The sequence below is a fragment of the Ornithorhynchus anatinus genome, chromosome 7 (assembly GCF_004115215.2).
Source record: "Ornithorhynchus anatinus isolate Pmale09 chromosome 7, mOrnAna1.pri.v4, whole genome shotgun sequence".
Lineage (NCBI taxonomy): Eukaryota > Metazoa > Chordata > Mammalia > Monotremata > Ornithorhynchidae > Ornithorhynchus > Ornithorhynchus anatinus.
The window spans coordinates 44,101,750-44,126,646 of record NC_041734.1 but is presented as its reverse complement, the minus strand read 5'-3'; the positions used below and the strand labels follow the sequence as shown (position 1 = coordinate 44,126,646).

The 24,897-nt window shown below is 44.1% G+C and overlaps 1 protein-coding gene and 1 non-coding gene across 2 annotated transcripts; one reads left to right on the top strand and one right to left on the bottom strand.

Moving 5' to 3' along the window:
* Positions 1–4,327: 4,327 nt before the first annotated feature.
* Positions 4,328–4,465, bottom strand: LOC114813388. The gene has a single exon (XR_003761110.1). It is a non-coding gene; the product is annotated as a small nucleolar RNA SNORA7 (small nucleolar RNA).
* A 5,269-nt stretch (positions 4,466–9,734) lies between these two features.
* Positions 9,735–12,111, top strand: SST (somatostatin). The gene is made up of 2 exons (XM_001512861.6): positions 9,735–9,991; positions 11,578–12,111. Exons 1-2 carry the CDS (start codon positions 9,854–9,856, stop codon positions 11,788–11,790), a joined length of 351 nt encoding a protein of 116 aa, XP_001512911.2. The 5' UTR covers positions 9,735–9,853; the 3' UTR covers positions 11,791–12,111.
* The last annotated feature ends 12,786 nt before the right edge of the window (positions 12,112–24,897 follow it).

Genomic DNA, 24,897 nt, shown 5'->3' with positions numbered 1-24,897 from the left:
GTAAACTGTTAGCTACCTACTTAAAAAGAACACTCTTCCACGGATTGCCCAAAACAACCCAGATAGCGCTCCAAACAGAGTTTATGTAAAACACCCCTAAAGGCGCATACAGCTTGACCTGGGGAGGCTCAGCTTCAATTACTACAATTGCTGCCAGCTTTGCCTTAAGTTAAACGGGATGGTAATGATGCCGGGGAGGGGAAACCAATCTATTCTTAATTGTTTCCTTCGCTGATGTGGAAAGTCCCTTGAACAATCACAGGTGGAGGTGGTCAAGCCACACTTTAACAATCAGCAGTGTGCGTGGTTTAGTGGAAAGAGCACCGGCTTGGGAGTCAGAGGACCCGACTCCACCACTTGTCTGCTGTGTGGCTTTGGGCAAACCACATAACTTCCCTGTGCCTCAGTTACCTCATCTATAAAATGGGGATTAAGACTGGGAGCCCCACATGGGGCAACCTGATTACCTTGTATCTATCCCAGTGCTTGGCACATAGTAAGGGCTTAACAAATACCATACTTATTAATATCCTAGAACCAGTTTATCTGCAGACACTGTCCCTGCATTGTCTGTCTCCCCTTGTAGGCTGTAAATTCCTTGGGGGCAGGGATCCTATCTACCAATTAGTGCTCTCTGCTCTGCATAGAGTAAGCACTAGATAAATAGCACTGATTGATTGACTAGGAGATGTATGCTTGTGTCACCTGCTCCACCCCCCCCCCCCCCCCATCACTGCTCCCCTTGCTTCTGTGTGCTTGCAGTGAGGGGCTTTGGTGGAAGTGGAAGAAGCCAAGAGAACTCCTCTTGCCTTCAAGACATCTCCACTTAGATGTTCCCCGGACACCTCACTTAACATGTCCAAAACAGAGCTCCTTATATTCCTGCCCAAACGCTGTCTTCCCTCTGACTTTCTCATCACTGTAGAAGGCACCACCATCCTTCCTCTCTCACAAGCCCCTTAACAGTGGCATTATCCTTGACTCCTCTCTGTCATTCAACCCACACATTCCATCCATTACTAAATCCTGTTGGTCCCACCTTCACAGCAAAGCTAAAAACTGCCCTTTCCCCTCTATTCAAAATGCTACCATGTCAATACAATCAATCATCCTATCCCACCTGGATTACTGCATCAGCCTTCTTTCTGGCTTCCCAGCCTCTTCTTTCTCCACACTCCAGTCCATACTTCACTCTGTTGCTTGGATCATTTTTCTACGGAAATGTTCAGGACATTTTGCCCCGCTCCTCAAAAAACTCCAATGGTGGCCCATCTACCTCCGTATCAAACAAAAACTCCTCACCATTATCCTTAAAGAACTCCATCACCTTGCCCCCTCCTACCTCACCTTGCTTCCCTCCTTCTACAACCCAACCCACACACTTCACTCCTCTAGTGGAGAAGCAGCGTGGCTCAGTGGAAAGAAGTCGGGCTTGGGAGTCAGAGGTCATGGGTTCGAATCCCGGATCTGCCATTTGTCAGATGTGTGCCTGTGGGCAAGTCACTTAACTTCTCTGTGCCTCAGTTACCTCATCTGTAAAATGGGGATTAACTGTGAGCCTCACGTGGGACATCCTGATTACCCTGTATCTACCCCAGCGCTTAGAACAGTGCTCTGCACATAGTAAGTACTTAACGAATACCAACATTATTATTCTCACTGTGCCTCTATCTCACCTGTTTCGCTGCTGACCTCTAGCCCACAACCTGACTCTGGCCTGGAATGCCCTCTGTCCTTAAATCCAACAGACAACTACTCTCCCCAACCTTTGTTCAAAGCCTTACTGAAGGCACATTTGTTCCAACAGCCCTCCCAGACTAAGAGCCACTTTCCCTCATCTCCCACTCCCTTCTGCATCACCCTGACTTGCTCTCTTTGCTCTTCCCTGCTCCCAACCCCATGGTACTATGTATGTACATTTCTGTAATTTTATCTATTTGTGTTGATGTCTGTCCCCCCACCCATCTAGATTGTAAACTCATTTTGGGCAGGGAACATCACTGTTCACTGTTGGATTGTACTTTCCCAAGCATTTAGCACAGTGCAGTAAGCGCTCAATAAATATGATTGCATGAATGAATGAATCAATCAATCAACAAGGGGATTCATGAAGGATAGATGTGTGGTGGGGAGGATGAAAATTGGTGTCTGCGGAGGTCAAATTTCCAAAACTAGCTGAAGAACCCCACTCCAGAATCAGTGTTTCCAGAGTAAAATTAGGGCTTTTAAAAATAGTATGATCATGAGGCAAAGTAGGGGTCACAGACAGAAAATCGTGGGCTTCTCCACTCTCCTAATCTGGCCTCCAATTTCTGAGTTATTTTTTGGTCATCCATGATTCCATTTAGGAGCACAAATCATCCTAACATTCATGTTTCTGAAGGCAGGAAGTAAGAGCTGGGCACCAGCTAGGTGGCATTCAACCTTAGACTGGGTTTCCAGACCTGCAGGAGCTTCTTTGATAGGCACAGGGGACAACTCATCCCTAGGAGAGCTGGAGTGAAAGCCAGCTGGATTTAGGGAGACAGTCAGCTTGTTGGGATGTGAGAATAGCAAGGAGCTTCAAAAAGAATAGGAGCAGTGTGGTCTTGTGGAAATAGCACAGACCTAGGATTCAGAGGACCTGGGTTCTAATCCCACCTCTGCCACTTGTCTGCCCTGTGACCTTGGGCAAGTGACTTCCCTTCTCTGTGCCTCATTTACTTCATCTGTAAAATGGGGATTAAGACTGTGAGCTCTATCTGGGGACATGGACTGTGTCCGATCTGATTTTCTTGCACCTACCCCAGCACCTAGTACAGTGCTTGACACATAGTAGGTATATAACAATATCATTAAAAAAAAAAGCTAATGAATCTGAAAGACTCCATTCCAGATCTTTTCAGAGTGTTTTAAAGTTTTGGAAGTTCTAAAGTTCTAAGATCTGGCAGTTTTTTCCCAAAAGCTATGGGCATGGGAACAATGACTTCTTCCCCAAATTTGGAAAACCCTTAACTTTCCAATTTACTTTGTGATGGATAGACATAACAGATCCAAGTGAAATGCTAGAATCCTAGGGTCAGGAGGGCCGTTGAATAATAATATTGGTATTAGTTGAGCTCTTACTACGTGCCAAGCACTGTTCTAAGCCCTGGGATAGATACAGGGTAATCAGGTTGTCCCACTTGAGGCTAACAGTCTTAATCCCCATTTTACAGATAAGGTAACTGAGGCACAGAGAAGTGAAGTGACTTGCCCAAAGTCACACAGCTGACAGGTGGCGGAGCCAGGATTAGAACACATGACCCCTGAGACCTAAGCCCATGCTCCTTCCACTGAGCCACGCTGCATAGTGTTTCAATTTTTCTTTTGGGAGTATCACCTGGTTAATATTAGTAATACCTGGAATTTGTATAATCATTTTACTTTTCTAGAGTTCTTTCACTTTATCTCATTTTGTCCAAAGTCGCATAGCAGGCAGTGGCAGAACTGACATTGAATCCAGCCCTTCTAAAGTCACTGATTCATAGTTTTGTTTTTTTTCCATGGGACCACACAACCTTAGGCTCTGGCTGGTCCTTTTTAGTCAGTCAATCGTATTTATTGAGTGCTTACTGTGTGCAAACCACTGTACCAAGTACTTGGGAGAGTATAACAATAAACAAACGCATCCCCATCCTGAACCACACCTTCGGGATTTCCCATCAGCCTTGGTTCTGGCCTAGACAGGGTGAGGAAACAGAGGCAGCCAGAAGATTTCTCAATCTTTAAAATGTTGGGAGAGCTGGGCCAGAGGCTTGTGGTTGTTACTGCTTTAATAGCTGGATTCTGAGCCACTAGGGGCCTGGAACTGGGCTCCTCTGGACATAGTACCCCATTTTCTATGTTTTTATCCTTGTTCTTATCATCTATGTTGTTTTTATGTTTATATTGTGTTTTGATTGATCATCTGTCACCAAAGCATTTTCCCCACTACCTCCTTATTCTTTCTTTGATTATGATCCTCTTGTGGGCTAGAAACTGTATCTAATTCTCACCTAGACATTTTTATTTTCCAGCTACTACTAATACAGTGCTTTGCACTCAATAAGCACTTAATAAATATGCTTACTGCTACTATTGCTCTCCTTATCTTGTTTTATGCTGTGGAGTCAACTCCGATCCATAGCAACACCATGGACACATCTCTCCCAGAATGCTCCATCTGCAAGTGTTCTGGTAATGTATCTATAGCTTTCTTGGTAAAAATATGGAAGTGGTTTACCATTGCCTCATTCCATACAGTAAACTTGTGTCTCTGCCCTTGACCCTCTTCCATGCCGCTGCTGCCCAGCACAGGTGAGCTTTGACTTGTAGCAGATTGCCTTCCACTCACTAGCCACTGCCCAAGCTAGGAATGGAATGGGTATGCCTCTGCTTGACTGTCCCTACCATAGTCAAAACTGGTAGAGTACTGGAAATTCTCCAGGTGCAACCCAGAGAGGGGGATTACTGTCCTAGACTACTGGAATCTTTGGTTAGGTACTCCCAGAGGAGGAGTGGCTGATGGACCAGAAGAGAGCCTTTAAACTTTTACAGTCTCAATAGCTATCTAACACAAACAAGTAAGCAGAAAGATTCCCTTCAACCTCCCTTAGGCAGACTCTTCAGTGTTTACCAAGGGGCTTGGACTGGTGTGTTAGGAAATACCACCTCCTGTACAAGAGCCCCTGGTTGGAAAGTACTGGTCTAGTCAACTCTTCTCCCTTCCTTTTAGTGCTTAAGTGCTTATTTATTCTCTGTGCATCTCTGAAAAATGGGTAGGAAAGATCCATGAGAGTTTCAAGTGGGCAAAGATTTCAATTAAGCAGAGTGGCAGAAGTGCCCTGGATTTTTTTAAAGCATACCACCACCTTCGAAAATACCCAGAGGTGGAGACAGCAGGAACACTTCAGCTCCAGCTTCCTCAGCCGGGCTTTCTAAAGTGGAATCTTACAGGTTCTTGGCTCCAGCTCATTCAGGATCCTGTCTGAAGCTTTGGGGAAGAAGGTGAATTCAGGCACTTCTAATGTGTTTGATGGGCTTTTATTGTGCTATATGTACCATCAGTGTCAAGCTCAGTATTGTCTCTCTCGAATTTTCAGGGGGACCCCTCTGCTTATCTCCAGGACCTGGATGGGGAGTGAGAGAGAGAGAAGGAGAGAGAAAGTGTGTAGGAGTAGAGAGATGGAACGTGTCAATGGATGGACCCGGCCACTTCCCACTGGGGAATTCAGGGTTTTGTCTAGGGTCTTGTCTGGTAAGGGCTAGTGACTGGGCAAACACTCTCAGGCTGGGTTCTTAGGTCCAGCAAGAGGTGTAGGTGCAAGAGGTGTGAGGTGAATTGGGGGAGCATTAGTCAGGGCTCCCCAGGGACATTCAGGTCCAGTGATGATGCACCTCTTCCAGGAGACTGAAGTCTGTGGTAACATCTCCGAGTGGGATCACAACAGTGTTTGGCACATAGTAAGCGTTTAACAAATATCATCATTATTATTCACTTGTATTTATTGAGCACTTACTTTGTGCAGAGCACTGAAGTAAGCACTTGGAAGAGTACAATACAACTATAAACTATAAACAGACACAATTCTCTACCCACAACAAGCTTACAATCTAGAGAGGGAGACAGACATTAATAGAAATAAATTACAGATATGTACATAAGTGCTGTGGATCAGGGCCTGGGCAGCCAGTAACAGGGGTGGGTGCCTGTGTCCCATTCATTGATGCATTCATTCAATCGTATTTACTGAGCACTTACTGTGTGCAGAGCACTGTATTATGGGAGATGGGAGAGAACACTATAACAACAAACAGACCATTTCCTTCCCACAACTGCAAAGGGCGAAGAAGCAGGAGAATTCAGTTTTGCGGTCTGGAGTCTGTGGGCCCTGACCACCAGAGCCACCTTGTCCCTCCAGAGCCACCTTACCCCTCCACCAGCCCTTCTGAGGTGAGACCAGAGACCCCAACTGTTCAGGGCTGGGGAAAGACACCAAAAGGGCGGCTGCTGGGGGTGGGGGCTATGAATGTGTCTCCTGGATCATTTCAAGGTTGGGGAAGGAGATCTGGTCCCGAGAACTGAGGAGGCTTCTAGGCAGCAAGTTTACAATCTAGAAGGGCATGTGTACCACGAAGCATCATGGAGTAGTGGATAGAGCATGGGCCTGTGAGTCAGAAGTCATGGATTCTAATCCTGGTTCTGCCAATTGTCTGCTGAAGGACCTTGGGTAGGTCACCTCACTTCTCTGAACCTCAGTTACCTCATCTATAAAATGGGAATTGAGATTGTGAGCCCCATGTGGGACAGGGACTGTGTCCAATTACCTTGTATCTATCCCAGCATTTAGTGCAGCACCTGGCACATAGTAAGTGCTTAACAAATTATTATTATTATTATTGTTCTGGGAGCACAAGCAGGCAGGGCCCTGGGACTTGAGCTTTCTCATTCGGGTTGGGAGCGACTGGTCCTGAGCAGGAGAAGCTGCAGCCCACGTCCTCGCTGAGGTCTGGGCCGGGGGCAGGACAAGGGCAAGGAGGAAATGTGAGTCTCAAGCCCAGGGATCCTTGTTTTTCGAGGGGCAAGGAATCGCCCGGGGTTCGCCTGAGGGAAGGAGGGAAGGGACCGAAGGGAAGGAAAGAGGAGAAAGCAGGGAGCCGGAGGAGGAGTAGGGGACCAGAAAGAGGAGGCGGATGGGGGCGGGAAAACGCGAAGTGGGGAGGGGAGAAGGCAGAGATGGGAAATTGAAGGAGTGGGGAAGGGGGACAGGAAAAAACGGACAACTGGGGGAGCAGGGGGAGTCGGGGGATTGTGTGTGTGTGTGTGTGTCTGCTTTTTTTTTGCGGGGGGAGGGGAAGGGTGGCAAGTACTAGACTGGAAGAGGACCGGTTAGTACAGGACGAGGAAATCCCCTCCATTGTTTGGGTAGGGGGCTGTGAGAGTTCTGACCCCCTCGCCATCCTCCCCTTTCTTCCTCTCCATCCTCTCCTTTCTCCCTCTCTACGTTCTCCTCCTCCTCTTTCTCCACTCGTCCTCTTTGAATCCTTTGCCCTGGGGGCAGAGACCCAGGTCAGCGGAAACCTGTAGCAACCCTCTGATCCAGCCCCTTGCCTCTTGGCTGCAATGGGGCGAAACCCCGCCAGTCGGAAGGAATCCACAATGCCTTTTCAGAACGGCTGTATTGGAATTCCAGCTCGGGATAAGGGAAAGAGAGCAGAGGCGTTTCCTTTTAGTTTTGTTTTTCCCCGGGCATCTTTACATGAATAAAAGGATGCGAATCATCCCTTCCTCCCCTTCTCCCTCCAGCCCAACCCCGCTCCGGCCAAAACACAGGAGAGAGAACCCCGACAGCAAAACTCCCTTTGGGGTGGTGGCAAGTAGAAGCCACCGGCAGCTCTGTGGACTGAGTCGTGAGATTTGGGATTAGGGATGCCACCGGGGGAAAAATGGCAGCAGGATTCGTGGATAGAGCATAAGCTCATGGATTTTACTCCCGGCTCTGCCACTTGTCTGCTTTGTGATCTTGGGCAAGTCACTTTACTTCTCTGCGCCTCAATTCCCTCATCTGTAAAATGGGGATTGAGACTGTAAACCCCATATGGGCCAGGGACTGTGTCTAACTCAATTTGCTTGTATCTACCCCAGCGCTTAGTACAGTGACTGGCACATTGTAAGCGCTTAACAAATACCATTATTATTATTATTATTATTCGGGGCCTGGGGCCCCTTTCCTTTACCTCAGGCCAGCTCCCAAACTCTGCAAGTAGCAAAGAGGAAATGGGGACTGCAGAGTTTTCTCAAGTGGGACATCTATAATGGGGAAGAGGTATATCCGTGGCAGCTTCTTCTGTGGGCTGGGGGTGAGTCCACGTTTCCCACGGCTCCTTCCCTCTGGCCATCTCCCCGTTCTTCTCCATCCATCTCCGGCCAACACAGGCCCTCCCTCCGGGGCACCGTGTCTTGTAGCTCGTTGCGGGAAAGAGATTCATTGCCTTCCGGGGAGGGCAGCTAGTCATTTTGGGCACCGTATACTGTTCAACGAAAGGCACCAAATGCCCCGAGATTTTCTGCCCCGGCCACGTGGCCAAGCGTTTGCCCAGGAGACTAGAAACTCTTAGAAACCACCTCGGGCTCCTGTCCTCACTCTCTGCCTTCCTCTCCCTCTATTTATTTTATTTTATGGCATTAGTTAAGCCCTTATCATGTTCCAGGTGCGGTACCAAGCGCTGGGGAAGACACAAACTAATGAGTTTAGGCACAGTCCATGCCCCGACAGTCTTAATCCCCGTTTTACAGATGAAGGAACTGAGGCACGGAGAAGTGACATGACTTGCCCAAGGTCATACCACAGGCAAGTGGCGGCGACAGGATTAGAACCCAGGTCCTTCTTACTCCCAGATCCATTCTCAGCGTGGCTCAGTGGAAAGAGCACGGGCTTTGGAGTCAGAGGTCATGAGTTCAAATCCCCGCTCCGCCACTTGTCAGCTGTGTGACTGTGAGCAAGTCACTTAACTTCTCGGTTCCTCAGTTACCTCATCTGTAAAATGGGGATTAAGACTGTGAGCCCCACGTGGGACAACCTGATTCCTTTGTGTCTACCCCAGCGCTTAGAACAGTGCTCGGCACATAGTTAGCGCATAACAAATACCAACATTATTATTATTCTCCATCCATTAGGCCACACTGCTTCTCGATTGCCCTTTGCCGTGGGTCGTGCAACATCCGGAATCCCAGAGCTGAAATGTACCGGGCTATCATTCATGCATTCATTCATTCGTATATTGCTTATTGTGCGCAGAGCACTGTACTAAGCGCTTGGAAGAGTACAATACAACAATAAACACATTCCCTGCCGATACCACGACGGGAGTCGTTAGACTGGGTAGTTGCCCGATGGCGATTTGGGATCTGATTCCGTTAAGGGATCAAGGGGGGATTATTCCCTTTGCGTGGAAATGAACCTAAAGCTGCATTTCCTCCTCTGTAAACAGGGTCTATCCCGGTGGGACTTCGGCCGAAGGAGAAGAGCCCAACAGAAAACCTGCTGGTGATTGTACTGTTAAATTGAATATGAAAGGACTTCAAGTGGCCCTCAGGAACAAAGTCATCGAGGAAGAATGGCAAACCGGAGTCAGGTGGATGTCAGACCCAAAGTGCGAGGAGCAAGGCGAGCCTAGGGGAAGAGGATCTTCCCTGGCGATTGAAGGGGATGGGGTCCAGGCGAGGGGTGGGAAGGGGAAATTAGATGAGGAGATAAAAGAAGACCCCACCTCCCCACCTTCTAGTATCCGCCAAAAGACTGGAAATCCCTTTCCAATTCCCTGTTTCTCTCCTATCACGGTTGCCAACTCTATCAGATTTGCAAAGTAGGACGGTTGGGGGAAATGGGGAGAGGTCGCGGTGAATCTGCCCGCCTCTGCACCCCAATCTTTGAACCTGTCCCCAGGGACCCAGAGATGGCTAGGGCGCGGGGGAGGTTTCCCAAGTACTCTGTCCTCCCCAGCTGGACTCCCGACCCCCCTCCGCGGCCCCTTGCCTTTCCCCTGCGGGGAAGCGCTTGATGAAACCGGTCAACGACAACAACCAAGGCCAGCCTCTGGCATGGTGTCGTATCCTATCCTTTCCTTGATTGATTCCGCCAGGCTAAATGGTGCGTAAAGGCGGTGGTTAGGTCTGGGGGCGCCTCCTCTCCTGACGTCAGGGAGAGAGTTTAAAAGGGGGGAGAGGGGAAGAGATCCCACAAGCAACTGCAGGAGAAGGGAGGTGGAAAGCCCCCCCGGCCCTGCCTTGCCTCGTCCTTCGGCTCCGGAGTTTGGAGGGTTCTGTCCCCCTCTGCGCCTCCACGTTGCCGAGATGCTGTCCTGCCGCCTTCCGTGCGCCCTCGCGCTGCTGTCCATCGCCTTGGCCGTGAGCGGGGTCACCGCCGCTCCCTCGGACCCGAGGCTCCGCCAGTTTCTGCAAAAGTCTCTGGCCGCAGCAGCAGGGAAGCAGGTAAAAAGGACCCCCGCCCTCCCCGTCCCCACCTAAAACCCCTGAGAGCTTCAGTGCCCGGGGGAGGTTGGGGCCAGAGAGGTGTGTGTGTGCGCGTTTGGAGAGGTGTGGTTGACTGGGATGAGAGGGTTTAAGGGTTCCAAGGGGAAGGGGCGAGGCACCCCCGTGGGTTGATCCAACGGGGTTGTGCAAGGGTGGACCCAACGGTTGAGCAAGGGTGGACTCAGCGGTTGAGCCAGGCGGAACACCCCGGACAGAGTTTGGGCAGAGTTTTGGAGGGCCAACATTTGCTGACTCCAGAGTCCAAGCCCCGTAGCTAAAGGCTCTCGACCCAGATCACTGGACCCCGAAGTTCCTTGGGGAAGACAAGCCTGAATATGTGCTCTCCTCCCTCTCAACCCTCTCGGGCACATATTCTTTTTTTAAAAAAAAAACAAAAACGGGTCCTTTTCAGCCCTTTCACCTGCTCTGTGCAGCGACGAGGACTTCGGTGGGTTCGCCTGGGCAGTGGGCGAGCTCCCTGCACCGGCTCCTACCGGGCTTCCAGTAGAGAGACGGAAAGAGAGAAAAAGAGAGTGAGACAGAGAAAGAGAGAGGCAGGGGCAAGTCTAATCTGCTCTTGAGTTGAGCCTCTCTGCTTCTTACCTAGGGCGCACGGAATAGGGAAAGGGAGTCTCCCAGCGCTTAGTACAGTGCTTTGCACACAGTAAGAATTTAAATCTTCTATTACTATTTCCCCGAGGGCGGCCGGTGCGGCTCTCCATGGTCCTGAACGCGCAGACTTAAGCAGTTCAGGAAGGGAAGCGTTAACACGAAGCTAGGGTGATAACTCTCCTTTCTTGCCCCTATTTTCGACTCTATTTCTATACTCTTCCCCCTGGGTCATCTAATAAGAGGAGTTAGGCTGCTTCTCCATTTCTGTTAAGGAAAGTAAAGCACAAATATTCCAACAGGGTTTGGGATAAGGAATAGGTTGGGGAAACTAAAACAATTAATCAATCGATGGCAATTTTTAAGCCCTACTATGTGCAGAACACTGTACTAAGGAATCGATAGAGTACATAGGACTCTAATTTGTGGAAGTGCAGTTTTTCTCTAAATATCTACACTTGTCTATACAATTTCTATGTCTATCTTTGGCATTTCCCAACTTCAGTAAACAATTTCTCCCGGATATCAGGGATCAGATATTTAAACAGAAAAATCATTCCTGATCTCAACAATAGTTTAGGCACTGCAGGCAACTTAGTGAGTATTCTCTTAGCTTTTCTCCAGGGAAGTGAATCTTATATTCTACTTTCCAATGAAGGTAATTCCAGGAATCCCTTGTTTTCATTTACATTGCGGTATTTAGATCATGTACATTGGGTCATTTTCAGCTGGGGAAACTTTGTTGAAATTAAATTGATATTTGGACGTAATGTACTCTTCCAGAATGCAGAAATTTCTTGTAAAAAACAGGCGCTTAATATTTCTGTGGAAATGCTGAATACATTATTTCCTTCTCCCCAAATTCAATTTCTCTCTCTGTCTTCTCTCTCTCTCTCCTCCACCTCCCCACCTCTTTCCTCCCTTCTTTCCTCCAGGAACTGGCCAAATATTTTTTGGCAGAACTCCTCTCAGAACCCAGCCAGACAGAAAATGAAGCCCTGGAATCGGAAGACTTGCAACAGGATGCCGAACAGGATGACATGAGAATGGAGCTTCAGCGATCTGCTAACTCAAAACCAGCTATGACACCCAGAGAACGCAAAGCAGGCTGCAAGACTTTCTTCTGGAAAACATTCACATCCTGTTAGCTTTATAATCATTCTGACCCATATTAGACCTCTGACCCTTGTCCTCTAACCTACCCCCCCACCTTCTTTCCTAACCCCTGAATCCTCAGCAAAATCTTCACAACAGGAGCCGAAGACTGTAAATACACAATATACAGTTCTGGTGACATTTAAAATAATAATTTGATTTCAGATTGTTTAAATAAATCTTTTCTGTTTCAATTGTACATGATTTAGCTTGGGTTGTGATTTCTGACTAGTTCTTTAAGATATGCACTCCAACTCTCACAGATGTACTATTTTTAATTCTTTGTCGCAATAAAGTTTATGTTTCAAACTCTATCACTTATAAGTTTCATCATTAAAACTGAAATAACTTTTAATAAGGCCAGCTATGGCTTGTGAGAGTGTTCACAGAGGACTGCTGCAAACAAATAGAATGAATGAGCAAACCTTCCTACATTATATATTTCTTCATTGTATTCCATTTTTACTTATGAGTAGGCATATTTAAACACACTCTATCTTCAGGCCATTATGTGAAGACTCATTTATTTAAAAGTGGATCTAGTTCGGTGACTGGGGAACAAAATTTGACTTATTCAGTTCAAATAAAAATGTGCACTTTCAAAATAGTGACCCTTGCCTTTTGACATTAATCTAGAAACACTGCTACCTGCTAATAATGGAATGTTACAAGATTGCTGCGTTTTCTTCCATTTTCTCCCTTTCTCCTATTCTCCCACAGCATAGCTGAATAATTAACTTATTGTTACCATAAATAGAGTTGAAAAATTAGACCTATCACATATTTTCTTGGAGAAAGGCTACGGCAAAACATTTAAGTTATGGAAAAACTTGAACCTGTCATTTTAAGCTTTCCATCGAAAAAAATTTGTATTATGTGTTCAATCAATTGTTTTATACATTGAGTTAACATGGTCTTGCTAAAATCTTTTATGAAATTTACTCTCTAATATAATATTTGTAATTGTGCTATTTGTTATTTACTTATTATGTTGCAAGCAGTGTACTGAACACTGGAGCAGATGTACAAAAATCAGGTCAAATACAGTCCCTACTTACCTGGAGCTCGCAGACTTAGTGGAGGAAGACTAAGCACTTAATCCCCATTTTACAGATGAGGAAACTGAAGTACAGGGAAATTAAGTGATTTACCCAAGGTCACATAGCCGAAAAGTAGCAGAGAGTCAGGAGTAGAACCCAGCTCCTCTGTCTACCATGCTGTGTTCTTTCTTCTATGCCTCATTGCTTCTTTAGCCCAGATGGTGTAGAAATAATCCTTTTTCATATTATCTATATGCAAAATGTAACCAGACCAAGAAAAAAAAAATTCAAGTGATGCAGGTCAAGGAAACAGAAAGGATTTCTGAATGTGATACACTACACTGTTCCCACAAGTTTCAATTTTGGGGCTTGTGGATGAACTATGGTCCATGGAGGTGCTTTGTAACTGCAAACCACATTTATGATTTTACTTTATTGATCCCTAAGGCAAAGTACTTCACCCAGATAGAAGATACATGAGGTTGGTTCAGCCACGGGATGAGACTGATGAGAGCAAAACATGCAATTTTGAAGGAAATCCCTTGTTTTGTAGAAAAACTATGGGGTAGGGAATACCTTCATGGACAACGAACTTGAGCTCATTAAGATCCCATTGTAGTCAGTTGAGCCAAACGTTCTAATCCATCTCACTTTACAAAGCACTGGGAAGGTAGAAATCCCCCTGAGGTTAAGTTTGTACCTATAATTTATGACATTTAACAGCTGATTAAATTGAGCATTTTTATTATGATGCTGCTAAATAACTTTGTGTGCATAAGGGTACAACTCAACCTGAGTGGCTAATTTAATCCTCTTACTTTATGATTAAAGCACAGAGATGTACACCACTTAATTGTTTTCCATGCTGGGCATACAATATACATACTAAAGCATTCTCAATTTCAAATTTTAAATTTAGTTTCAGTCCCCCTTTGTTTTTGCCTTAAATAGACCCATGGATACCCCTTATTTAAGTATCTGACCTATTCATTTGTTAAAAATAACTGAATGGAAATTTTGAACAGAATTTCTAATGCCACATGACTGTTTAATCAGTCAATCATATTTATTGAGCCCTCTGTACACAGAACTCTCTACTGTTTGGGAGACTACATTAGGATACATAAACATTTCCCCTGTCTTCAAGAAGTTTACAATTTAATAAGGAGGATACATTATATTAATGTTCACACTGGAGGAAGAAAGAAGAGGGGATACGTATTTGAGTAAGGGCTCAAGTCATAGGTTGGGTAAGATTTTTTTTTAATGGTATTTGTTAAGTACTTACTATATGCCAGGCACTGTATTAAGTGATGGGGTAGATAAAAACTAATTAGGTTGGATACAGTCCATGTCTCACATGGGGCTCACAGTATTAATCCCCATTTTACAGTTAGGTAACTGAGATGCAGAGAAGTGAAGTGATTTGCCCAAGGTCACACAGCAGACAAGTGGCATGGCCGAGATTAGAACCCACGTCCTTCTGACTCCCAGGCCTGTGCTTTATCCACTAGGCATTCCTGCTTCTCAAGATATATGAGGTAAGTGATACTGGAGACCCTCTCAGGGTCACACCTGGAGAGTTCCCAGTACTCTACCAGTTTCGACTATGGCAGGAAAGAAGTCAGGCAGGGGCATATCCATTCCATTCCTCACTTAGGCAATGTATAGCGAGTGGAAGGCAATCTGCTACAAGTTAAAACTCACCTGTGTTGGGCAGCAGTGGCATGGAAGAGAGTCGAGGGAGGAGACTCAGGTGAACTGCAAGGAAGAAGACAGTTGTAAACTGCTTCCTTATTTTTACCAAGAAAACTCTATGGCTACACTACCAGAATGATTGCAGATGGAGGTGGGGCGTTCTGGGAAAGATGTGTCCAAGGTGTTGCTAGGAGTCAAAGACCACTCGACGGCATAAGACAAAACAAGATACTGGAGAGTTTGAATACCCCAGAAGTTGAGTGGGGCAGAAGTGCTGAAATAGCAGTTGGTAGAGATATAATCTGAGAGATTGATTGGGGAAGACCTCCTGGAGGAAATGAAAGTTTAGAAGGACTTTGAAAATGGGGGTTGCTGTTATCAGATATTAAATGGGAGAGAGAAAGGCATGAGCAAGAAATGGTTGGTAATGGGAGAGTTGAAAACAAGGCACAGAGAGTAAGTTAGCTGGAGAAGAATGAAGAGTGTAAACTGGCATACAGCATGATTACAGTGGATAAGTAGGAGGGGAAAAGCTGATGGAGTGTCTTAAAGTCAATACTGAGGATTTTCTACTTGATGTGGTGAGGAATAGATAACTATCAGAGATTTTTGAGGAATGAGAATACTTGTGATTTGAGCAAAGAGCAAGGTATGAACTGGAGAGGATAGAGACTGGAGGCAGGGAGACCAGTGAGGAGGCTGGTGCTGAAGTCAAGTCTGGATAGCAGGGTGACCATTTAAATGGAGAGACAAAGGAAGATCCTGGAAATACTGTGGAGGAAAAACTAACAGGATTTGACAATAAACAGAATATAGAGTTTGAAAGAGGAGGAGTAAAAGATGATGCAAGAGTGCTGTCAACTATGATATGAAAGTTAGATGGAAGAGAATGTTTGGGGAGAAGATGAGGAGTTCAGTTTTGGACACACTGAATCTGATGTTCAAGTGGGATATTCATAAGTGCTTAGTACAGTGCTCTGTACACAGTAAGCGGTCAATAAATATGATTGAATGTAGGGATATCCTGGAAGCAGCAGGAAATAATTATAATAATTTTGTTTAAAGATATTTGTTAAGTGCTTACAATGTGTCAAGCCCTGTATTAAGTACCGAGCTAGGTACAAGATAATCAAGTCCCACAGCCTAAGAAAGGCAGGAGAACAGGCATTGAGCCCCATTTTGCACATGAGGGAACTGAAGCACAGAGAAGTTGAGTGGCTCGCCTACAGTCACACAGCAGGTAAGTGGTGGCGTGGGATTAGAACACAGGTCCTCTGATTCCCAGGCCAGTGTTCTTCCCACTGGGCCATGCTATTTTCAATTTACAGACAGGAAGAGATATCAGGGCTGGTGAGGTAGTAGTTGAAGCCATGGGAGTGGATGAACTCATTAAGGAACATTCTGAATTCATTCATTCAATCATATTTATTGAGCGCTCACTGTGTGCAAGGCACTGTAGTAAGCTCTTGGGAGAGTACAAGCACTTGCGGGAGTAAATTGAGAAGAGATGGGGACCCAAATCAGAGCCCTTGAGGGCAATGAACATGCGAGTCAAGGAGGGAGGAAAACTAATGTGGCTGGATGGAAGAGAGGGCAGAAGTCAGGTCTTTTAGTTTAATTTTATGCTCCTAAATGTCTTTTCAGAACAATGTTCTGCATTCAGTAAATACTCTTGAATGGATGTATAAACACAACTTTAAATTCTCCACTCCCTAGGAGGAAAGAAGTAGATTTTTTTATGCTTTTTTTTCATCTGTAGCATGCATCTTGTATATTTCACTCTACTATAAAAAAAAGAAAATCTGCCTTTTCTTAAAGAATTATTTTGCATCTCCTTGGAGAATTCCAGGAACATCACCTCTTTCCGATAGCCTGAGCCCCATGTGGAACAGGCATTGTGTTTGACCTGCTTAGCTTGTGTCTACCCCAGCACTTAAATACAGTGTTTGGCACATAGTAAGTACATAACAAATACCACTATTATTATGATTACGATTATTTTTATTATAATTATAAAATGGATATTAAATACTTGCTATCTTTCCCCCTTAGGCTGTTAGTTCTGTAATAATAATATTTATGGTACTTGTTAAGTGCATACTTTGTGTCAAGCACTGTTTTAAGCGCAGTGGTAGATAGACGTTAATCAGGTTGGACACAGTCTCTGTCCCACACTCATCCTTTTTTACTGATGTGGTAACTAAGGCACAGAGACGTGAAGTGACTCGCCCAAGGTCAAACAGAAGAAATGTGGTGGAGCTGGGACTAGAACCCAGTCCTTCTGACTCCCAGGCCCAAGCTCTATGCACTAAACTGTACTGCTTCCCCATGTATGATCTGAGAACCTTGCATTTTCCCCAAACCTTAATACAGTGCTTGACATATAGTACACAACAAATAATGCCATTATTATGATTATGATTGTTATTATCATAATTACAGAATGGAGATTAAATAGTTGTTATCTTTTCCCCTTACACTGTGAGTGCTGTGTGGGATAAGTATTATGCCTGACCAGAATGCCTTGCATCTTTCCCAGCACTTAACACAGGACTTGGAACATAGCAAGTACTTAATAAATCCCCAGTTATTATTTTTTTTATCCTAAGTTCCCAAGTGCCTAATTCAGTCTTCTGAATCCAGGAAGCATTGAATAAGTACTGATGATAATGGAAATGATTATATTGATGATGATGCTGATAATGATTTTTCTGGAGCGATATGAGAGGCAGGGAGCTAGGCAAGATGTATTTTGAGATTCCTGCAAACTCAAGGAGTTTATGTTTGTAAGAAGCCTCCATTTCCTAACAGGCTGTGATCGAAAGCTCTATTACAGTTGCTAAGGTTTTTTGGGTCAAAGACCCTGTATGATTTCATTAGAAAAAGAATGAGGTCCATTGTGTTTGGGAACACACCATACAAATCATAAGTGGTATTACTATGGTAAACAATATTCCCAATAGAGGTCATTTACAGCAGAGTTCAAAATCAGTTAAGAATGATAATGGGTTCAGGGTTAACTGCTGTATAAATGATCTCTTTTCGGTAAAAAATACATATAGCCCAAACACTACATTAAAGTCATTTTGGACATTTTATTAAATAAATTACTCTTTCTAGGTATGAAAATCAGTGGACTGAGTGCACACTATTGGAATGCAGTAGTGAATATGAAGTGAGCAAAAGATATCATGCTTAGAACCTCCACTGCCCCCTTCCCCCAACATAATTTCCCTTCATTGCTTAATCATTTTGTTAACACTGGATAGATGTAATCCTGGCTCCACCACTTGTATGCTGAGTGACTTTGGGCAAGTCACTTAACCTCTCTGTGCTTCTGTTATCTCATCTGTAAATGGGTATTGAGACTGTGAGACTCCTTTGGGACAGGCACTGTGTCCAACCTGATTTTCTTGTATCCACCCCAGTGCTTAGTAGGCACATAGTAAGCACTTAATAAAAAACACTATTATTATTATAGTAAGCACTTAATAAAAAACACTATTATTATTATTATAAATGATGTGTGATGAAATGATGTCTCTTGCATAGAATGACATTGTGAAAGAGACTCTCACCCATCTGTACTTCCATGGGTCCTAACCTTCTCACCTCTTCTTGTTTCCCCCTTACCCCAAACCTACACCCTACCTAATAATCTTTCCTGATGGAAGGAGGGGAGACCAGAGAAGTAGTTACTTTCGTTACACTGGCTGTTATGTTGGGAAAGATGATGTCTTCCTCTATGTGAAAATACTACAAAGTTTAGCTTGCAGAGAGAGAAGTGTAAAATATTTTTCTAGGTGATTCTGTCCTGCCCCAACCTGCAATAATCATGGGCCATGATTCCTTTTGGGCCTGAGTAACATGGATATGCATGGAATGGAGTAGAACCTCTATGCAGGCAAGCATTCCATTAGCATCATGAGGATGGGAGTTGGAGAAAGGGAGTAAAAAGGAAGGGAATATTGTTAGAGGAACAGTACTTTACTTGCACATAGGGAGAATCGGGAAGCAGTATAGCCTAGTGGAAAAGTCCATGGTCTTTCCACTAGATGACTTCAAAGCAGGTAGCTTCAATTGTCCAGTCCAGGGATGAAATTGCCACAGTCACCCACTGGGAGGTATGACCTGAGCTGTCTCACTCATCCTTGGTTGGGGGAGAGACAGGAGGAGAAGTCTGCTGTTTGTAGTGGCTTATTCCAAATATTAAGTTTACTCTCTGCGATTTACCTTGCAGAACTATTACCCCTTGAGAGAAACTAAATTTATAAAAATTCAAGAAGAGGCACATTAAATTAATAAAAGGCCTTCCAGAGTCTCCTTCTCATGGACTCGCTTCTTCCTCTTCCTCCCACTTGTGGCCAGGATCGAGTGACCATTCCACAGGCATCACAGTGACTAGGATCCTCAGAGATTCTCCATGCTTTCCTTTGTGGATCTATTCTTGGGCCTTTAATGTAAATTTCCTCAGACAAGTTGTGCAATCCTGTTTGAAAAAGTGACTGAGCTCCTGGCTTAAATGACTGACTAGCAAGCATTTTCACAAAGGTAATAATGGAACCAGATTCTAAGTGTTTTTCTTTCTTTTTTCTAATTAATTCCCCTGAAGTTTGGGCCTCTTGAGTGACTCAAGCAAGATACCCCAAGTGTCTTCTTCCAAGTTGCTGGATAGTAGAACTGGAATCTTTGGAAGTCACACAACTCTTCAGGGCTCTAGGAAACTGTTTAGAAACTTTTTAGGTCAGGGGAATAAACAGCATCCTTATGGGTATTGGCAGAGTTAATAATCCATCTTTCAAGACTACCAAATTCAGAACCAGGAAGCAATTTGGACCCTGAGAATTGAGGAGGCCACAAGTTCAAGACCACGTCATTGATTATAAATTCATTCAAATTCAGTATGATGTATGTGGGAAAACATGCTTTTAAATCAATCAGTGCAGTCATGCCCAGAATTAGGTCAAGTCCTTGTTTCAGTGAGCGAGGGTTGTTGAGGAGAAGCACTACCAGAGAACATGCCTTCCCAAATTCACAGTCTTCTTGTCCCTCAGTAGCTCCTGCTTATACTCTATTATTTTCTCATCTCTCCCACTCTACACAATCCTTTTGTTATGGTATTTGTTTAGCACTTACTATGTGCCAAACACCATTCTAAGTGCTGGGGTAGATACAAGTTAGTTTGGTCAGACAAAGTCCTTGTCCCACAAAGGGCTCACAGTCTAAGTAGGAGGGAGAACAGCTATTCCCATTTTACATTTGTGGAAACTGAGGCACAGAGAAATGAAATGACATCCAAGGTCACACAGCAAGCAATTGGCTGAGCCAGGATTAGAACCCAGGTCCTCTGGACACTCAGGCCAGTGCTCTCTCCACTAGACCATGCTGATTCTTATGACCATTCCCACTTGAAAGACCTTTCTGACCGACCAATCCTCGCTGAACCTATAGCAGGTCATCTCCATTACTCTCTGGGAAACCCTAGGCCACCCATAAACTGGGTTGTGGCTGTATTCCAGTTATCTTCCTCACAGATAGTATCAGCAAGTCATTCATTCATTCATTCATTCATTCAATCATATTTATTGACTGTTTACTTTGTGCAGAGCACTGTACTAAGCACTTGGAAAGTACAATTCAGCAACAAAGAGAGACAACCCCTGCCTACACTGGGCTTACGGACTAGAAGTGGGGAGACAAACATCAAAACAAGTAAACAGACATCAATATAAATAGAATTATAGATATATACACATCAAAGCAATTAAGTAGGCAATAATATAAATAAATAGTATTATATATACGTACATATATGCACAAGTGCTATGGGGTGGTAGAGCAAAGGCAGTGAATTGGGGCAAGAGAATCAGGGGGAGCTGAGAAAAAGAAGTCTTACTCTGGAAGGTCTCTTGGAGGAGGTAAGCCTTCAGTAAGGCTTCGACAGGGGGAAGTGTGGTTGTTTGGTGGATTTGAGGAGGGAGGGTATTCCAGGCCAGAGGTAAGATGTAGAACAGGGGTCAACAGCGGGACAGTCGAGAACGAAGCACAATTAGAAGGTTAGTACCAGAGGAGCAGAGTGTACTGGCTGGGATGTAGGAGAGAAGGGAGGTGAGGTAAGAGCGGGCAAGGTGATGGAAAGCTTTGGAGCCAATACTGAGGAGTTTTTGCTTGATAAGGAGGTTGATAGGCAACCACTGGAGATTTTTGAGGAGGTGGGGTGACATGGCCAGAACGTTTCTGTAGAAAGGTAATCCAGGCAGCAGAATGAAGTATGAACTGAAGTGGGGAGAGGCAGGAGGTTGGGAGGTCAGAAAGGCTGATGCAGTAATCCAGTCGGGATAGGATGAGTGATTGTACTAACGTAGTAATGGTTTGGATAGAGAGGAAAGGGCGGATCTTGGCAATGTGAAGGTGAGACTGGCAGACATTGGAGATGGATTGGATATGTGGGGTGAATGAGAAAGCGGAGTCAAGGATGACACCAAGGTTGCGGGCCTGTAAGATGGGAAGGATGGTTATGCTGTCCACAGAGATGGGAAAGTCCTCCACTCCTCCACCGAATGAACCCAGTGAGGGTTAATAATCAGCTTCAGGGACACACTACCAAAGGCAGTAATGAAGAGGAATGAAAGAATCATAAAAAAAAGAAATTAAAATTAAAGTCTTCAGTCATCGAGCCATTCTGTGTAGCAGTGGAATTAAAGAGTCTAGGCACAGAGAAAGCAAAATTCATTTTAATAGGAGATTTGGAATGATATGGAAAGAAGATGAGACAGAGAGATATTTCCCTTCTAAACCAGTTTTCTCGGTGTTCCAAGAACGATGCACTATTAAGTCTAATTTGCAACCATACCAGTAAACCAGCATGGGTTTCATTAGCTCAGTTATTTTGACGAATGTATCTAAAGTCATTTATTTGTGCTTTGTTGAAATATGATTTCTGGCATTAGTTTGCAATACTTCCCATTTAAGCAGCCTCATTTTCTGCAAAGTACTTTCTCAAAAGGAAGACGAATCAAATATCTCTTACTCTAACTTCAGCTTTTCTTATGATTGTCCTTCCTCATTTGTAAATCCACTGTAGAAATTTCCTTCAATTCCAAGGCCCCATCCCCTCTAACAAATCCTTTCTGCACTCTTATGCTATGAAGCTGGTTATGAGAATTGAGGGCTCCATCTGCCCAGGGCAGATATATTTTTGAAGAATATTTTTCAATAGGAAATCCATTTTAGTTCTAAATGTGTTCTAGATTACCCTAGCCTGATGGGACTGATGTTTTGGTGTTGGGAACCCCTCCCCGAGGATCCGAGTGTCCTTGACTCTGCTTTTCAAAGTTTTAAATCTTTCAATCCTGCCCCACTATAGCCCATACTGTGGGGGCTCTAATGGTGTGAAGCAAGTAGGCATGGGAGTCTAGCTCTCACTGGACAGCGGATTTCTACTCGATGGTCTCCTGCATCAGGAGAGAGCAGATGAGAGGACATATTTCATGGAGCTACAAAAGAATCCTCTTTGGAAACAAAAGGTAGAATGTGTGAATGGACCTGATCTGAAGTAGCATGGCCAAGTGGATAGAGTATGGGACTGGGAATCAGAAGGATCTGGTTTCTAATTCCAGCTCCTCCACTTGTCTGCTGTGTGACCTTGGGTAAATTATTTAACTTCTCTTCACCTCAGTTCCATCATCTGTAAAATGGGGATTAAGACTGTGAGCCCATGTGGGACAGGGTCTGTGTCCAACTCAATTTGGTTGTATCTAACCCATGGCTTGGTACAGTGCCTGGCACATAGTAAGCACTTAACGATTATCATAATTATTATTATTATATAATCTTAGAAACTAAGCAGTCAGAAAGAAAGATTTGGATGGGAGGGCACCTGGGTAAATAAATATTACAAATAAATACCTACACATAAATAATTTTCAATAACCTATTTATTGAACAGCAATCCTTTTGTAAAGTAGGTCAATAAAATTATGCACTACAATTTGATGGCATTTATGTCCAATTGCGAATTTTGATGGGTGTTGACCTGGAATTACAACAATTATACTAGAAAAAAACTTTTAAAAAGGAACCAAATTACAGGCAAGAGATATTACCCCGAGGACTCTTTTTCAAAGGGCCGAGAGTCTTTGAAAAGAGAGACCATGTCTGGGTATTTATCATCATTCTTCACACTCCAGTATACAGTCGTCTTTTCAAATAGAAAATTTGGATATTGCCAATTTTCCAATTGATGCTAGGGTCCTTTGTCTGATATTAGGCATGAAGGTCTTAAAATTGCTATGTTGTATTCTACTGTGCTGCTGAACATTCTTTTAACCATTTGCATCATTTGCAAACAGCGGGAATAGTATTACCCAAGAAGTACTTGCCAAGTGTAAGCTGCTGTATGTGAATCATTAAAATGTGAGCTGAAATGAAATCTAAAATTTTTGTAATCAAAACCCAATTTCACCAAAATAATAAAACTTGGTAATTATACCCCACTGAATTATATATGCATATAACTTGCAAAATCCTTTATCCAGTTCCTGCCCTTTAGAAGAGCTCATGTTCCCTGGGACAGAAGTCAATCTCTGCAGGTTTAGCAGCATGTTGTCCAGAGTGGACACTATATGGTCCTGGATCTGCAGGAATGTTAGTGGATAGGGGACTTCAATAGGGGACCTCCTTTTTTTCTTCCGCAGGAAAAATTGGTAGTGGGTCTACCAGCCAGCTCCCTTGGGATCACTCCTTCTGTTTTTGGCCAAGGCTGCAATCTAGCTAAGCTGGAGGCTGTCCATTTTTCAGTACTGTTCACAACCAGAGCAGCCGATTGCTCTTTATTACCAATCTAGTGTGGCATGACCTTTTATTCAGTAGACTTCAAATGCCCTCTTCGATCATGGCGTAGGAGATAGAGCATGCGCCAGAGCATGGGCCTGGGAATTAGGTCATGGTTCTAATTCTGGCTCCACCGCTTGTCTGCTGTGTGACTTTGGGCAAATAAATTCACTTTTCTGTGCCTCAGTTACCTCAGCTGATGAATGGGGCCCCATGTGTGTCAGGGACTGTGTCCAACCCTATTTGCTTGTATCCACCCCAGATCTTAGTACACTGCTTTGCATATAGTAAGCACTTGACAAATGTCATTATTATTATTATTATCCCTTTTTACTGTGTTGAGTTTCTAGGGCAGGCTTTTTTTGGTTTGTTTTTATTTTTTGATATATGTTAAGTGCTTACTATGTGACAGGCACTGTACTAAGTGCTTGGGTAGATACAAGTTAATTAGGTGGGACATAGTGTATGTTCCACAGGGAGATTACAGGCTTAGTTCCCATTTTACAGGTGAGGTAACAGAGACACAGAGAAGTTAAGTGACTGGCCCAAGGTCACATAGCTGATAACTGGCAGAGTCAGAAATAGAACCCAGGTCCCTCTGACTCCCAAGTCTGTGCTCTAGCCACTAGGTCACATTGTGACTCACCTTGGTATTTCTTAGTTATCCCAAAATCTTACTTTGGACCATATTAAGATTTTTGGGGAGGGGGAGGGCTAGGGCAAGTAAGATTTGTGGCCCTTGCCATTCCTTCCACACAATGCCAACTCTACTTAGACACCTTAGTGCTGGGATGATGTGCAGAATAAGGGCTTTCTGGAAAGTGGATATTGACTGGTAATTCAGTGACAGCAAACCCCATCTGTGAAAGAACCTCCAGCTACATGGAAAAAAATGGAGAGAAAAGATATTTTGACATAAACACACAAATCTTACAGATCTGTGCTCAGAACTCTTTAAACACTCATTTCATTGCAGCTTTCTTTTTTAAGATAAATCTCCTTCCTGAATTGATTTGTTTAAAAAAATTGGGCTAGACATATATGTTCATTGCCGGTTGAGAGGACATCCATCCTTTCTTTAAACTCAAGGAATCTTGAGAGCCCGCTTTGCATCTTATTCTTCCCTTATAGCTTCCCACAATGGCTAAATCAGTGCTTTTCAGCCTCTGTTGCTCAATAAACTTTTTTTTCTGGTTGACTGACCAAACCCATAGTGATCTACCCATGATTTTTAACCCAAGGTAGTCTAAAATGGACTAGACAGAGCTTTCAAATAGATCTTGTTCCATACACAGCTTGTAAACCAGCTCTGGGAATCTCCTTAAATGTGTAAGCAAAACAGGGAACTGAGTTCCTAATTAATCAATTAATCAATTAATGGTATTTTTATGAGTGCCTTTTGAATGCTAAGCACTGTTTCCAATATTTGGGAGAGCACAACAGTAAAAAAAAAAAAAAAAAGCTTTTTGTCTTCAAGTTTACAATCTAATGGGGAGAGAGAAAAACACTGTTTAAATAATGAAAATATGG

Coding starts and splice junctions, on each gene's coding strand:
- SST (XM_001512861.6), top strand. CDS start 9,854: ATGCTGTCCTGCCGCCTTCCGTGCGCCCTCGCGCTGCTGTCCATCGCC. Junction 9,992..11,577: donor CCGCAGCAGCAGGGAAGCAG/GTAAAAAGGACC, acceptor TCTTTCCTCCAG/GAACTGGCCAAATATTTTTT.